At 62.4% G+C, this 16522-nt stretch overlaps 1 protein-coding gene across 1 annotated transcript; it reads left to right on the top strand.

Annotated features, from left to right (window-relative positions):
- Window positions 1-8138: 8138 nt before the first annotated feature.
- C2CD4C (C2 calcium dependent domain containing 4C) lies at window positions 8139-9410 on the top strand (the record flags this gene model as incomplete). Its single annotated transcript, XM_082835362.1, has 1 exon — window positions 8139-9410. The coding sequence occupies exon 1, from the start codon at window positions 8148-8150 to the stop codon at window positions 9408-9410; it is 1263 nt and encodes a 420-aa protein (XP_082691488.1). The 5' UTR covers window positions 8139-8147.
- Window positions 9411-16522: the final 7112 nt, after the last annotated feature.

The following is a 16522-nucleotide window of genomic DNA, read 5'->3' as shown; positions in this document are numbered from 1 at the left end:
TAAGGTGCACACGCCACATAATTCACCCACAACTCAGTGGCTTTCTGAGTTGTGCCACCTTCCCCCATCTAATTCCAGAACATTCCATCACCCCCAAAGGAAACCTGTCCCCATCAGCAGTCACGCTCGGAGTTGTTTAGGGTAACTCTGTGTTTAACTGGGGGTAAAAAGCCCCCAGAGGAGGTGGGTCTGGCGGGGCTGGAGTGTGAGGCGGGGTGGGTGGGTGAGAAGGTCCACCTGTGCCTGTCACTTCTGGAACCTCGGGAAGTCTTGAGTGGGTGAGGGACAGGCAGGTCTTGGTGATTCCAGGGCCTCTCTGGTTGGGGGGGGCTGGTGTGAGGTGGGGGCCTGGCTAGGCAGGGGAGGATGCGGCCGAGCTGGGGCGCAGAGGGGTCTGGGTGGCAGCCACAGTCTTTGGGGAGCAGACAGAGGCAGGACCCGGGGATACAGGGAAGCTGGGAGCCGGGGGCTCAGCTCGCAGAGGGAAGGGGTTGGTGGAATTTCCCCAAAGGCTGAGAGGCGCTTGTGGGCCAGGTTGGGCTGCTCTCCGGTCCCCATGACAACAGTCTCTTTCTGCCTCCTTCCCCACTCAGCGCTGGCCTGCTCCCTGCCCCCAGCCAGGCCTCGGCCACCACCGCAGGCAGAGACAGGATTCCCAATCTGGGGCAGGGCTCCAGGGATGGGGGTGGCCTGTGGAACACCTGAAACGATCTGCGGCACCGTGGGGCCGTGTGTGTGCACGTGCCGGGGTCTGACCTGCTTCCCTTCTACTCCCTGAGTTGTTTGTGACCCGAGAAGCAACACTGATGGCAGTAATCATAGGTGCTAACGCAGCAGCTGTTGCGTCCAGGCCCTGAGCTCATCCCTTCTCCACATCTTCACTGACTCCCATGCACCGCTGACAAAGGCACTGTTAATAGCGTTCTCAGCAGCACAGAGAGGTTAAGGGACTACCCTAGGTCACACAGCAAGACCACAGAGGAGCTGGGACTCGAACCCTGGCCCTCAGCCTGAGGCTTGACGCTGGCTCACTTTGCTGCCTTGTAACTGAGGTCTCTGACACCTGAAGCCGGGTCTCCGGTTGCTGTCTCTGCTGAGCCTTGACCTCTCCTTCTTTCTCCCCCAGGTTGTGGCTCTCAGCCTGTGGCTCCTGTCCCCGCTCCCCCCGGATGGCCCTGTGGTGGCCTTAGGGGCCCTCAGCCTTTCTCTGGACCCTGGTCGGGCCGGAATCGCCGCTGTCTCTCCTTCCTCCGCGTGGGTCTCTGGAATCTTCCTTCTCCAGCTGGCCCTGGGCTGGGCTGGGTCAAGCCCGCCTGGAGACGGAGCCCACGACCCCTTTCTCCCACCGAGCCCTCTGCCTGCCGCCAGCCTTCACCTGGAGTGAGGGCACACATACCAAAGACAGAGCCTTTTCTCGCCTTTAAAGAAAGTATATCAGAAAGCAGCCCTCTATCTCGGAGCCCTGGCCCAGGTTCCTGATGGGGCAAGGAGGCACCGTTTCCTTTCCCGGCTGGACGTCAGCTCGCCTCCCTGGAACCAGCAGGTCCCCAGTTCCCTGGCATGGAGACGGGTTCCTGTCCTGGCCGGGCTCAGATTTTCCACCTGAAAAATTAGTGCACAGTTGTCTTTTGGGGGGAGAATCGAGGTGCTTTGGGCCCTCAGGCCAGGGCAAATGCTGATGTGGAAGTGGGGGGCAGCCTTGGGATGATGGGGGGTATCCAGGCAACCCCAAGACAACTGACCCGGGTGGGGGTGGTTGTGAGGCCCCCGCCCTCCCAGCTGTCAACCTGCACTGGACACTTGGACTCTGTTTGTAATTAAACCTGGGAATGACCACGGGGCGCGTGAGCCGTCCTGCGCCTTACAAGGCCCTCTCGGGGTGGGGGTCTGGGTTCAGTCTCCTGAGGGGGGAAGCCAAGGCAGCACCGGATTTGGCCTCCCCGGGGCTGGAGGAAGAGGGAGCCAGGCCCTGGCTGTGCCCCTGTTTGCGGGGGGTGGGGGTGGCGAATCCCCTGACATTTCCCAGAACCTCAATCTTATCCTGAGACAAAGCACACTCCAGCTCCTCTGTCAAACATACCCCCAGCTTCTCTTTGGAAACACTCTATCTCCCAAATGCCAGAAACAACTTCTGTCCTTCGAGATACCCCCAGATATCTGGCAAAAAGCTCTTGTTTTCTTCTCCAAATAGCTCCTAACTTGTCCTGAAAGATGGCCTGACTTCTCGGTCTCCCAACGTCTCTCATCCTCATTTTCCTGAGAAGACCCCGGTTCTCTCTCAGGCCCCTTTATCGACCTCAAAGCCCCTACTTCTCCCGCGTGCCCAGCTCCCTGCTCTGGCACCCGACTCTCTTCTCCTGACCTTCCCTCACATGATTTCTACTTCCCAGGGAGACCCCCATCTCTCCCCAGGACCCTCCTTCAACTCCTCCCACAAACATGGAGGCATCCCTCCCAAGGAGGCACCCCAAGCCTCACCACATCCCTGCCAGGCTGGGCCACACCCCTACCCAGGGTCTGGCTCTGGGGAGGGGCTGTGCTTTCTCTGCTGTCAGCAGGCTCTGTCCCAGGCTGTGGGGGGACCTGGTAAGGGTGTGGGCAGTGAAAGCCACTCTGGTCTGCCTGTAACTAGGGGGGAAGCCATCAAAAGGCAGAGCCAGAAGGGGACTCTGATGCCATGTCTCTTACTTCAGAGATCTGGAGACAGAGCCACCAATCCATCCATCCATCCATCCACCCATCCATCCATCCACCCATCCATCCACCCATCCCCCCACCCACCCATCCCTCCATCCATCCACCCACCCATCCATCCACCCACCCATCCATCCACCCATCCATCCACCCACCCACCCATCCATCCACCCACCCACCCATTCATCCATCCACCCATCCATCCATGTATCCACTCACCTACCCACCCCCCCATCCATCCACCCACCCACCCATCCACCCACCCACCCATTCATCCACCCACCCATCCACCCACCCACCCACCCATCCATCCATCCACCCACCCACCCATTCATCCACCCACCCACCCATCCTTCCTCCCATCCACCCATCCATCCACCCATCCACCCACCCACCCACCGACCCACCCATCCATCCATCCACCCACCCACCCACCCATCCTTCCACCCATCCATCCACCCATCCATCCACCCACCCACCCATTCATCCATCCACCCATCCATCCATGCATCCACTCACCTACCCACCCACCCATCCACCCACCCATCCATCCACCCATCCATCCATCCATCCATCCACTCACCTACCCACCCACCCATCCATCTACCCATCCATCCACCCATCCATCCATGCATCCACTCACCTACCCACCCACCCATCCACCCACCCATCCATCCACCCATCCATCCATCCATCCATCCACTCACCTACCCACCCACCCATCCATCTACCCATCCATCCACCCATCCATCCATCCATCCACTCACCTACCCACCCACCCATCCACCCACCCATCCACCCACCCATCCACCCACCCATCCATCCACCCATCCATCCATCCACTCACCTACCCACCCACCCATCCATCTACCCATCCATCCATCCACTCACCCACCCATCCATCTGTCCCTCCATCATTCATCAGTCTACCCACCTATCCATCACACATCCATCCATCTAACTAGCCATTCACCATTCATTTGTCCATCCATCCACACCCCCATCCTAATATCCTTTAATCTGCCTTCATGACCTCCTCTTGTCCACCTGCCAGGACCCCTGGTGGGTAATGGGGATGCAACGGGTGACCAAGACAGACCCGCTCTTGTGGAGTTTGTCAAATGACGTTAATTAGCAGGTCACTGCTAAGTGTCTGATGACAACCGTGGGAAGGGAAGTGCCCTGGAGCTTAGGGGCCCCAGGAAATCCAGGAGGATGAGCAGGGAGGCCCCGAGAGAGGAGGAGAGAGATCTGGGCGGAAGGGATGGTGTGTGCAAAGGCCCTGGGTGTGTGGAACACAACTTCTTCAGGAGACAGAAGGATGGCCAGAGCAGCTGGAAGGGAGATCAGAGGGGCGGTGGAGTGGGGGGCACAGCTGGGCAAAGCTTGGTGCCAGAGAGAGCCGCTTGGGGCCTTTTGAGCACAGAGGTGATAAGATTCCCAAGTGGGAATTAAGCTGTGGGGGACAGGACGGGACTGGGAGGTGGCGGGCAGAAAGGACCGGGCGGGGGGGTGGGGGGGACTGTCAGATTCTGGAGGTTTGTAGGCCATTCATTCCTAGCTCTGGGTCCTCCGAGGCCCAGGTTCCCCTTCAAAGACTCTATCTAGCACCCCACCCCAGGCATGTGCTAAGAACTGCACAGACTTGGAATCCTGAACTTCTCCCCACTTTACAGATGAGGAAATAGAGGCTCTGAGGAATGAGGTCACTGCCAAGGCCACACCACTGGGAGGGGGCAGAGCCTGGATTCCAACCCCATCGCCTCCCTATCCTGCTCCCTGAGTCGAGAAAGCCAGGCCCGGGGTGCCCCATGGTGACGGGGGCTGGGAGCCTGGGCCCCGCACAGCTAGCTCCTGCCCCATTCTACCTTCAGTTATTCAGTCAACAAACGCTGCTTGCCCCAGCTTTGCCCTCAGGGAGACCTGGGGAGGGAGGCAGTAGAGACGGGGGTTCAAACTCCACCGTGCCGCCTTGGCCAGTAGCTCCCCTTCTCTGAACTGGGTGCCCTGTGGCTTGGGCCTCCCTTGTGCCCCAGAGTCCTGCTCTGTAAACTGGGGCTGATGGCCCTCCCCCGACGCGGGCTGCCCTGTGCCTTGTTGGGCCGGGACCCCCCTGGGAGCTTGCAGACAGGCCTGCGCCCCCTTTTCCAGGGAAGGAGGCGGAGCTCAGAGGGGAGGCCACTGCTTGGAGTCCAATGGGCACCAGGTGGCCCCTCTGGACTGGAGCTCAGACCTCTTGCAAGCCGCCTCCTGGTGCTTCCTCCCAGCCACCCTTAGGTCTGCCACCTCCCCCTCCCCATTCAGTGGGTCCCCCCACCCAGCATGAGGTGGAGGGGGCCCTCTCTTCAGCTTGAGCCTGCAGCCTGCAGCCTCCCCATTTCTGATTCCAAGAAGGCTGCTGCTGAGGGGGGGAGTCCTGGGGGTGCTGCCGTGCCCATCAGCCGAGGGCTCTGTGGACCCGGAGAGGTTCCTGTTTACAGAAAGGGACATGGAGCTGGGCTCGGAGCTGAGCTGACCAGCTGGAAGGGCCCCTCCCAGGGTGGGGTCCCTGGCCCCACAGGGCAGGCCTTCAGGACCTTCCCCAGGTGCCTTCCCCCACCCCCCTGCCGTGCCTCAGTTTCCCCAAATGTGATGGGGTGGGGATAGGAGTGGGGCTTCCGGCTGAGCTGGACCGTGGTGGAGTCAGGTCCTGGGGCTCCTCCCCCACTGAGTCCCCTTCTTCACCGGTAGCAGCATCCGTGGAACCCACACTTAACTCACACGTTTCTGGTCCCCGTACTAAGCGTTTTGCAAATAGTACCTCACCCTGTGGAATCTTCACTCTGACGCTGCAATTCAGGGGCAGGTGTTATGCCCATGGACTGCTGAGAACACAGAGGCGCAGAGAGATTTGGGCACTTGCCAGAATTCACACAGCAGGAATAGTTGGCACCAGGATTTGAACCCAGATACAAGGCTCCGGACTAACGTCCTGAGCTACTCAGCGCAGAGACCGGCACAGAATAAACTCACTGCCCTCCTCCCCCAACCCAGCTGGGAGGAAGACCCCGCTCCCAGCGAGGCGAGGGTGTGTGGGGAGCGAAGCCCCAGTACCCAGGCCGGCCTGTCATCAGGACGCCTGAGCCGGTCACCTCGCCATCCTGGGCGGTGGCTCGAGGCCCCTGCGGGGAAGAGCATTGTTCTAGGGTCACCCTTCCTACTGTGGCACTCCGGGCCCAGCAGGGGTGACTGACATCAACCGAGTAATTGCTCGAGGGTATTTTTCATGAGAGCTGAAGTTAAGGCTTCGTGGGCTCTGTTGGGCTGTGACGCGGGGCAGGCAGGGCAGGCTTCCTGGAGGTGGCAGTGAAGTGATGCATTCATTGGTATCTGCCTCCTTTGTCAGACTGTGTGGCCACGCCAGTGTTGCCCCCAGAACAAGGGGGGTTCAATGTTTCCTGGGTGAGCAAAGTTGAGACAGGCCTCTTGAGGGAGCCTCACTTTCCCCATCTGGACAATGGGACGCTAAGCCCCACCTCACTCCAAGGTCAAGTGGAAGTGTTGGAGGGGCCTCTGTCCAGCTCCAGCTCAGTCTGCCCCCCCCCACCCCCGTCTCCCCTTCTGCTGTTGAACCGTCACTCCAGACCAGCCCCCATCCCAGCTCCAGCCACGACGATGCTCGGGGACATTTCTGGAAGAGAGGAGGCTCCTGGAATATGATAATTAAATAAGGTCTAGGCTTCCCCTGCTCTGCATCAGTCTTGGCAATACATTATCTTGCTGGACTTGGGACTGGTCACTCGGCCTTGGATTCCAGAAGAGGAAACTGAGGCTGGGAGGGAGGAAGGAGTGAGGACGAGGGGGGTTGGGGCCAGCAGATCACAAGGGTGGAGGGTGGAATCCCAAGACACGCTGTGGTCTCAGAGCTGCCAGGCCTGAGTCTCCTGGTCTTACCCTTGCTGGTTTAGCCATCTGTGAACTGAAGGGGGGGACTCTCTCCTTTCTCCCCGAATCACCTTTGTCATGGGAGCCACCAAACCTACGGTTAGTATATTTACCTGTGTATTTCTGTATTGGCGTCCTTCCGACCAGGACACATCGCAAAGCCGGCAGCTGCATGCCAGCCACAGCCATGTTCCCAGCGTCCAGTAGGTGCTCGATAAACATCTCTCCCATGGAGGAGCAGCGCCCTGGCCGGCTTCTCGGGTGTCTGCACTGAGCCGCGTCTCAGCGGCTAGCTCCTTGTTTCTGGAAAGAAACCTTCACCTTCCTCATGTGCAAACTGGAGACAGCCATAGGACGTACCCGCCGGTTTTTGTGGAATGAGTTGGGGGGAGGGCGCTAAGAGCCTGGAACTGAGAAAGCGCTCAGTAATAAATTCAGCTGCCGTTATTATTATTGCTGTTCTTTTACTCGTCAGCGTAAGTCGGGAAGTGGCCCTCAGAGGAACTGAGGCAGGGGCCTGGGGTTTCTAGGGGCGTCAGCAAACCGCCACCACCTGCCTCCTTCCCCCCACCCCTTCAGTCCCCGAGTCCCCGCGAGGCTCCTCGGTTCTGCCCGCTGGGGGCTGCGCAGACCGCCCGCCCGGTCCCCGGGGCAAGCGAGGCGGGGGAGGAGGGCGGCCGTACTAGGAGGAATACGGCGGCGCGGCGGCCAGCTGGGCGGTTTCCCGCCGCCGCCGCCGCTGGTGAATGAGTCCGACTGCGCTGCCGCTGCCGCCCGACCGAGGCTGCGCCCGCGTCCCCGCGCCCCCAGCCTTTGCGCCGAGACCCCGGCGTGTCCGCGGACCAGCCAGCCTCGGCCACCGTCCCCGGGCAGGTGAGTTCGGGGCCCCGCCACGCTCCGCGGGGGCTGCTAGGACCCCACCCCCACCCCCAGCCGAGTCCCGCGGGGCGGGGTGGGGGAGAGGAGGGGAGGGGTCGGTTCGCCGCGCCGCCAGCCCCCAGACTCACCTCCTCTCCCTTCCCTCGCCCCGGATGCCTGGACCCTCGGCCCGGGAGAAGCCACAGGTGGGTGGGAGCTTGGGGGGGGGGCGGAGCTGGGACACCCCAGGGTCCCCCGTACGCCCTGGGGTGTCTTCCCCCTGGACTGAGCGCGGACCCCTTTAGAAAGCGCTTTGAGATCCTCAGAACGGGGGTGGGGGCGAGAGTGGAGCCGCAGTCCCCTGGGAGCTTCCCGAGAGTCAGCGCCGCCCCCACCTCCCGGGCCGGGCTTCGGCACTTGGAAGTTAAGCGCGATTCCTCTGGGGAGGGGAGGGGAGGGGAGGGGAGGGGAGGGGAGGGGAGGGGCGAGCCCACCCCGCCGCTGTCCTGGGCCTCAGCGCCTTCTGACCCCAATGGCCCCCTGCAGGGCTCCCCCCAACGGGTGCCGGGAGCCCCTCTTCCAGCCCCCGCGTGCAGGGGGGCCTGCAGCTCCCGACCCCCGCTTCTCTTCCCAGGCTCCGCAGATCCCTCCAGGCTCCTGCCTCCGCCCCGATGAAGAAAACCAACATGTGGTTCTTGGAGCGGCTTCGTGGGTCAGGGGAGAATGGAGCTACGGGGGGCGAGGGTGGGGACAGGGCCGCCAAGGGGCCCCTGTACAGCAACGTGCTCACGCCCGACAAGATCCCGGACTTCTTCATCCCCCCGAAGCTGCCCGCCGGCCCCACGGAGCCGGAGGCTCAGGCTGAGCTGGGGCCCTCGACCTCGGAGCAGAACCTGGCCTCTGCCGCGCCCCGCCGCGGCCCCCGGAGCCCCCGGCTGCCTGCCAAGCTGGCCGCCGAGAGCAAGAGCCTGCTGAAGGCGGCCACCAGGCATGTGATCCAGATCGAGAGCGCAGAGGACTGGACCGCCGAGGAGGCCGCCACCAACGCCGACCCCCAGGCCCAGGGGGCCATGTCGCTGCCCTCGGTGCCCAAGGCCCAGACGTCCTATGGCTTCGCCACGCTGGCCGAGAGCCCCCACACGCGGCGCAAGGAGTCTCTGTTCCATAGCGAGCACGGGGCTCTGGCCCAGGTGGGCTCCCCGGGCACCCGGCGCCGTCGGGGGGGTGTCAAGGCCAACGGGGGCGATGGGGCGCCCAGGGAGGCCGGCGGTGCCCTCATGAGCCCCAGCCGCTGCGTCAGTGGCGGGGAGAGCGACACGGGGTCCTCGGCCGAGTCCTCGCCGTTCGGGTCCCCCCTGCTCTCGCGCTCCGTGTCGCTGCTCAAAGGGTTCGCCCAGGACAGCCAGGCCAAGGTGAGCCAGCTGAAGCACTCGGTGGGCCGCCACGGCTCCCCGTCGGCCGACGACAGCACGCCGGACACCAGCCCTGGGGCCCGGCGCCGCCTGGCCCGCAGGGCCACCCCGGAGCCCGGCCCCGAGCCCGGCGCGGCGCCCCGCGCGGAGCACGCTGTGCGCATAGGCCCGCGGGGCAGCGTGCGGCTGCTGGCGGAGTATGAGGCGGCCCAGGCCCGCCTGCGCGTGCGCCTGCTGGCGGCCGAGGGCCTCTACGACCGGCTCTGCGACGCCCGCAGCATCAACTGCTGTGTGGGCCTGTGCTTGGTGCCCGGCAAGCTGCAGAAGCAGCGCAGCACCATCGTCAAGAACAGCCGCCACCCCGTCTTCAACGAGGACTTCTTCTTCGACGGCCTGGGGCCGGCCAGCGTGCGGAAGCTGGCGCTCAGGATCAAGGTGGTGAACAAGGGCAGCAGCCTCAAGCGGGACACCCTGCTCGGGGAGAAGGAGCTGCCCCTGACCTCTCTGCTTCCCTTCTTGTAAAGGCCCCCACGCCCCCTCCCGCCGGCAGAGGAGACCCCGCCCCCACCCGGATCCGGCAGGGGAGGTGGTTTCCACTCAGGCTGCCCGGCCCTGATGCTGCAGCCCATGTTGGGGGTGTCCTGGGTCATGCTGTTTTCCAGAGGAGAAGGGAGGGGGCTGCCGGGGAAAAGAAGGGGTCAGCTTGCAGGGCTGAGGGTCCCCCTGTGCCCCAAGTTCCATGCCCCTGCCTCGCCCCTTCCCGAGTTCTGGAACCTGGGCCAGGAGGCAGCTAAGGCCGATCACAGACCCAGAGGCCGCCGGTCCTGAAGCCCAGTCGTATCTTCTCCTCTGCTGCATGAGTGTCCTCCTGCCGCCGGCCCGCCAGACCCTGCCCCCCGCCCCCCCAGAGATCAGGGCCAGGCCCAAGTTCTGCCCACGGTGCCCCTCGGGGCTGTGGGAGAATCCCCTCCTGGGGTGGGCTGGCTCTGGGCAGTCCTCGGTCCTCCCAGGCTCTGGAGGCGAGAGCCGCGTCTGAGAGCCACTGCCTGGCAGAGACGGGCAAGCCGTGGAGGAAGTCCCAGCAGATGAAAACGGGGGCAATTGCTCCCCTCCAGCCCCTCGAGCGAGACAGCCCTCGTGTCAGCTGTTTTCCTCCATCGCCTTCTCTACTCGGGACGCTGTGGCCCTGCTGGACGTTGGGAACTTCCCTCCCCTGGAGGGGTTGCTCAGAACGTGCCCAGAGAGCAGCGCCAGCCCGGGGGCCCCGTTCCTCCCTGGCCCCTGCCCCCTCCGGTGCATTACCCAGGAAGTGATGCCCAGTGACTGATAGCCTTGACGTTTACTCCACTCGTGTACATAGGTTTTGGTTAGGGTGGGTGGGACAAAGGGGAGGCTGGGGAGACCCTGGTTGTGGCTTTTCGTGCTGCTAAAACAGCTGCATGGGTTTAATTGTGTCAGTTTGTGGGTCCTTGAATGATTTTTGTGGAGGTTTCCTGCTCACCGAAACAGAAACGATACAGTCTGAAGCAGGGGCCAGGCAAGGCCAGCTCTGCCCCTTCACCTCTCCTGGGCTGCCTGCTGGGCGACGATGGACCCGGCCAGTCTGTGGGGATCCTGGGGTGCCCCTCCCAGTCCAAACGTTGTCCCTCCTGGCTCTGGGTCTCCAGATCACCCTGGGGGAGGGATGAAGGAGCATGTTTCCCTCCAGCGCCCCGGGGGTCGGGGGGAGGAGCACGTGTTCCCTTCTGCACATGTGGTGAGACATACCTGTGCACCCTTGAGGCCGAGAACGAAAGCCCTTGGCACTAGGGTCCCTTGCTGTGCCCCCTCCGGCCTCTGTCCTGGGCCTGCTCCCTTAGGCCCTCTGCTCCGGGGGACCACCTGGCCAGGCCTGTGGGCGGAGGGGGCAGACAGCCCTGCATGGAGTGAGATGCTCAGACTTTCAGCCCCCTTCTCTGACCCTGACCGCTCACATCCCCGGCTTTCCTTCTGGGGGCCCCCATTTTATAGGCCCCTGCACTGTTTGACATCTGTGTTTGAAACTGACTGTGGGTACATCTTTAAGACAACCTCCCCCAAGTGTTTGTTTATAACTGCTGTTTTTAGTGCAATAAAGGTGTTCCAGGGATGCGGGGGCGGAGATCTGCTGGCTTTGCTGTTTAATAACAAGAGAGGAGTTTTGTCTTGAATTCCAGGGAGGGTGGCGGGAGCCTTCAGGATGAGTGAAGCCCTCCCCACCCAGCCTTTTAGAGCCTCTGGGCCTCTCCTGCTTGGGGTGGAGGCAAGGAAGCGAGACCGCAGCAGGGCAGGGACCCCCAGGCCCTGTTAGGAGGACATGAGACGTTCATCCCGCAGGTGTGCGTGAGAGCGCTGCTCTCGCCCCGCCAGGGCCGCGAGCATCCCACCTCATAGGTGTGGAGACCCCGCCTTTCAGTCACCCTCCCGAGGCAGCCTGGCCCAGAGCCGGGATGTGAATCCGCACCCTCACTGCAGCCACCGGGGAGAGCCATGCCAGGATCGGCCCCTTCCGCGCTCTGACCTTCAGGGGACAGAGACTGGACGTGCAGGGCCGTCGTCGACGGGGACCCCCTCAGATGCCCCTCGCTCCCTTCTGGTCTGCCCCAGCCCCTGCAGTCAGACAGGAGGGCAGCCCCCACCCTTGTCACACACCCTGGAGACCCCCTGCCAGGGGCAGTGGGTTGGGGGCGTGGGAGCCGGCTCTGGGCCATTCACATCTGTGCCTTCGCACAGCTTGTTCTCTCTGCTTGGAATGCCTCCTGCCCCTCAAGTTCCCTGCTCTCAGGCCCTAGCTGACATGGCACCTCACAGAGGAAGCCTTCCTGGCCCCCTCTGCTGTGTGTTCCCTGTCCCACCTCAGCTCACAGGCTGTCTGGGGTCGTATCTGTCTCCAGCCCCAGGGCCGGCAGGTTTATCTCCGTGAAAGGCCATCTCCAGCCCCAGCACTGCGCTGGGCCCCAGGGAGGCTCCTCAGTGTGTGAATCCATGGAAAGCCGTGGCCTGACCCTGTCTCTGGGTTCCTGCAAGGTTTCTGGGGAACCGGGGAGCTGGCAGTGGAGGGCGAGGGTCCCAGCCCTCCCCCTTTGCTCCCCCTTGAGGAACTGCCCGCTCTTTCTAGCTTGGGTCCGACCCTGCCTTCCCCTGTCCCCTGGGAAGTGGCTTCCTTTCACTCAGGGACCCGGGCTGGGGGGCAGGCCTCCCATCACGGAAGCCTGGGGGTCAGGCAGTGCACAGGGACGGGAGGGCGTCTGTGCAGCCCGGGACTGCGCAGCCTTTGTGAGTGTGGGAGTTGCAGCTGGTGTGGGCTGTGTTTGCTCCATTTGACAGGTGGGGAAACTGAGCCCCAGGGTGTGGAATCAGACCAGCTGTTCCCTCACCAACCTTGTGCGGGTTGGGGTCCTGAGCAGCCCCCACCTGCTGACAGCCCGCCAGATGAGCTGCACTAACCAGGCCTGGTCGGGTTCCAGGATGTGTTGCCAGGGCAACCGGGCGCCTTCTTGCCTCTTCCCCACCAGCCACTCATGGATGGGCAACCGGTGTGTGCGCGCGTGTGTGTGTGTGATGTATGTGTGCATGCACACATCCACGCGCCTCTGTGCACATGTGTAACTGTGCTGTAGGCCGTATGCACGTGTGTGTGAATGTTAGTGTAGCCACGTGAGTGTGAGAGTGCAGCCGTGCTTGCACCTGTGTGACAGTGTGGGCATAAACACGTGCGTGCACGTGTGTGCTCACACACCTGTGTGGACTGTGCACGTTTCTGTGTTTGCACCCTGTGCATGTATGTAACCCTGTGTGCACACATGTTGCTGTGTAATGTGTGGCTGTGCGCGTGTACGTGTGTTTGTGCATGTGTGCTTGCGCTGTGGCTGCCCCGTGCAGCCCCCAAAAGGATGCCCCCAAAGACATAAATGGACTCAGGGAGACCCCCTCCCTCCCCTCTCCATGCTGGTTCCCCTCTGGGAACCCCCTCTCCCACGTTCTCTCCCTCTACCTTGAGGTCTCAAAGCACTGCCTCTTCCCCAGGGCAGCCCCCACCCCAGTGAGGTCAGACACCCCTTTTATATTCCTTGTTAGTGTCATACTCGGCCTTGTAATATTGATGCTATCAGAATAGTCTGTTGTTGCACCTGGAACACCCCAGTGCTCAGCCCAGGGTGCAGATGAAGGTGGTGTCAGCACTCTCTCCTTCCAGCCCGGCTGCCATCCAACATCTTCCTACTCTCAGTGGGGGCTGTGGTCATCCAGGTCCACCACGAGCAGTAGGCACCTGATTTGGTGAAGATCGCAAAACCATGCCCCTTTCTCAGAGTGGGGCCAGCACAGGAGACAGCAGAGCAAAAGATGAGGGGTCAAATGCCTGGCAACATGGTGGGCACCTGGATCCAGCTATGCCTGCAGTCCATTTCACCATTTCAGTTCAGAGGGCCAATAAATTCCCTTCTTTGCTTAAGCCAGTTTGACTTTTTTTTTTTCATTTGCAGCCAAAGATCACTGATACAGCATCTCCAGTCTGAGGAAGGAGGAAGAGCACCGACCTGGGGTGCCCCAGTCTGACACGGGAAAGGGAAGCAGAGAAGGAAGGCAGCACGGGGAAGGCCTGGGATCTGTATATCCCACAGAGCTGGAGAAGGTGGCCCTGGAGTGAGGGGGTGAGCTTCCATCAGGGCATTCAAGAAAGGCTTTGCAGAAGGAGCAGAATCTGAAACAGGGAAGGAGCTCTGGGGCAGCAGAGACATTCCAGGGGCCTTGGGAATCCAGCCCACAGTAGGCCTCCATCCCACCCCACCACAGCCCTGATGCACTGCCCACCCTAGTCTGCCCTCTGCCTTCACCTGCTGCTCTGAAACCTTCCATAGTTCCCAGGGCCCCACACCCTGGCATGGGAGGCCTGCTACGGGCGCCCTGCCCTGCGACCCATGCACTTCCCCCGGCCTGGAGCGACCCCCTCACTGGCACCCCATGTCTGGAGTCTGGGAATCTGAACCCTGACAAGCGAGGGGAGTGTTCCACGGCGGAATTCAAGCCCCCGATTTTTCACTCGCCCTGTGTTCTTGGGCAACTCACATGGCTTGTCTCGGTCTCAGGCTCCCCACGCGGTCGCTGTGATGGGTCCATGCGCGGCCACAGGCGCAGGGCAGCGATGGTATTAATCTAATCACATCAGGATTTTAATTACAGGCCCCGTCAGATCCACTGAGGCCCGGGCTCCCCTGGCCTCCGAGTGCCGAGGGCCTCTCCCCCCCCTCCCCCGCCCCCGTGTGGGATTCAATTAAGCCTTTGTTTTCTTCTCAGCTCCTCCGCGGGTGGGAGGGAGGGGCTGCCCGCAGCCGGCTCTGCTGACGCGAGGAGAAAAATGACTTCAATAAAAAGGAGCCGCGAGTGGGGAGCGGACCCGGGATGCGCACCCCTCCCCCGCGAAGCCGCCTGACCGAGGCCGGAGTCCCGGCTCCACTGCGAACAAGCTGGCCTGGCTCTGGGGCCTCAGTTTACCCGCGCCCCCCACCCCCACCCCCACCCCCCGCCCCGTGCAATGGGGACATTGCGCACTCCCTCCAGGGCACATAAGCTGCGCACATACCGTGCAGGGCCCGTTCACGAAGCCTGTACCGGGTGAGAGGGACGACCCTCTGGATCCTCAGCGAGACGCTGCCACTCCCACTCACACATGGGGAAACCGAGGCCGGGTGAGGCAGAGGGGTCTGCCCAAAGCCACCCAGCTCACAGGGGACAGGACGCAATTCGAAGCAACGCCGGGTGCAGACCCCGAGCCCTCAACCCCGCCCAGGCTGCCTTCCCAGTACTGGAAGGCTCCTTCTCCCCGTGAGAGGCCCCCGGCCCGCCCGGACCACGCCGCCTGGGTTTGAATCCTGACAAGTCACCGTCCTCTCTGTGACCGCGGTTTCCCCTCCAGAACCCTGTCTCCTGCCCCTCGTGGTGGGGGCGGAGACGAGGGCAGACGCAGAACAGACACGGCGCCCAAACCTGGCCCAGGGGCGCGCGGGCCCGGCCCAGGGCTGGGCGGTGAGGCTCTGCCTCATGCCCTCAGGCTGTAGAGGGTTTAGCCGTGCCCAGAGGGGTCTTCGAGGTGATCTGTGTCCCGCCTGACAGGACTGGCCAGGCCAGGAAGACCAACCCTGCGTTTTAGGGTGGCCTTGCGTGACGGCATCAGTGGGCCTGGAGATTGAGGTCGGCTGGTGCGCGATGCAGGCGTCACACCGGCACTGGCCCCCCGTGTGGGGCCCGTGGGGCCGGGAGGGGCATAAGTGGACGGTGGTGATGGCGAGACCCCCTCCCCACGCTCCTCCCTTGGTAACCTGAGCAGCCTCTCAGGTGCTTTCAGTGAGGTCTGCGAATCCCTTCCAGAGAATGATCAAACCCCAGGGTGGTTTGGAGGACCCCCGAACTTGCAGTTGGTGTCAGAAGTGGAGGCTGTGCCCTCTGACCTTCCAGCCTGGCTAACTCCCAACGCCGCCCCAAGCCCCTCCTAGGAGCTCAGGGCCTGGGTTGCTATGGTGACGCAGGAAGCCCCCCTCCTCCAGCCACCTGACTTATGCTCAGCCACCCCTGCTTCTCAGCCAGAGGTGCCCAGCCCCCCACAGCCCACTCTGCCCCCCAACATTTCCTCAGCTCCCACAGCCAAGCCACAGAAACTCCTTCCTTGTTTCTTGAACTCGGGGAAGAGCGTCAGCATCCCCACATGCAAAAGCCGCCGCGAAGCTCAACTCTGGGGGCTGGGCTGACGGCACCTTCGAGTCTTCAAGCGCGTGCCTGGCCTGCCTTCCAGTCTCCAGCCAGCGTCCCCGACCTCTTCCTGACCCTCGGAATCCACAAAATGGTGGTTTCACACGTGTTTTGGGGTCTGAGTCACCAGAACCCCTACCTGCTTCTTGGGGGAGGAGGTGCAGGACACAGAACCCATCCGAGGTCGGGAAGTTCTTAACCCCCCGGGCACATCGAGGAGGCTGGTAGTTGGAGAGATGGACCCTGCAGGGAGGGTGGACTTTGTCTTGAGGACAGTGGGGAGCCTCGGGGAGCGAGGGGCTCTGGTTAATGTTTTAGACCCTGCAGCATCTGTGAGGAAGGGGCACTGTTGGGTGGCACGGAGACCGGGCTGGGGCTGCTGCTGATTCCAGAGGAGGTGGGAGGGCGTTGGGACTGGGCTGGGCAGAGGTGGACAGGACACATTTGACAGAGACCAAGGATGCACAGCGTCCGGGATGTGCTGGCTTGGATGTGAGGGCTGTGTGGTGGGGGATCCGCGAGATCCTCTCTCTCTCGGCCCCATTCAGTCCTGCCTGCTAGCAAACCCAGCTCTGCCTTCTAAATGCCCAGAATCGACCCTGCAGAGAGGGGACCACTGCACGTGACAGCCGGGTGGACCTCAGCACGGAATGTTGCCCCGTGAAGGACACTCTGCGCAATTCCACAGGTAAGAAGTTCAAGAACAGTCAACGTGAGCCTTTGGAGACAGAAGTCAGGCCACCTGGGGGTAGTGGCCAGGAGAGGTGAGGATGGCCTCTGGGGAGCTCTCACTGTCGGCATTTTCATCTGGGTGAGTTTATTTATAAATGTTCGTTAGGCTCGTAAGGGCCAAGTATCCAGAATGCATTTAC

Source organism: Leucopleurus acutus (genome assembly GCF_964270905.1).
Source record: "Leucopleurus acutus genome assembly, chromosome: 3".
Classification (NCBI taxonomy): Eukaryota; Metazoa; Chordata; class Mammalia; order Artiodactyla; family Delphinidae; genus Leucopleurus; species Leucopleurus acutus.
The sequence above is the reverse complement of the archived record's forward strand: the minus strand, read 5'-3'. Positions and strand labels throughout refer to the sequence as shown.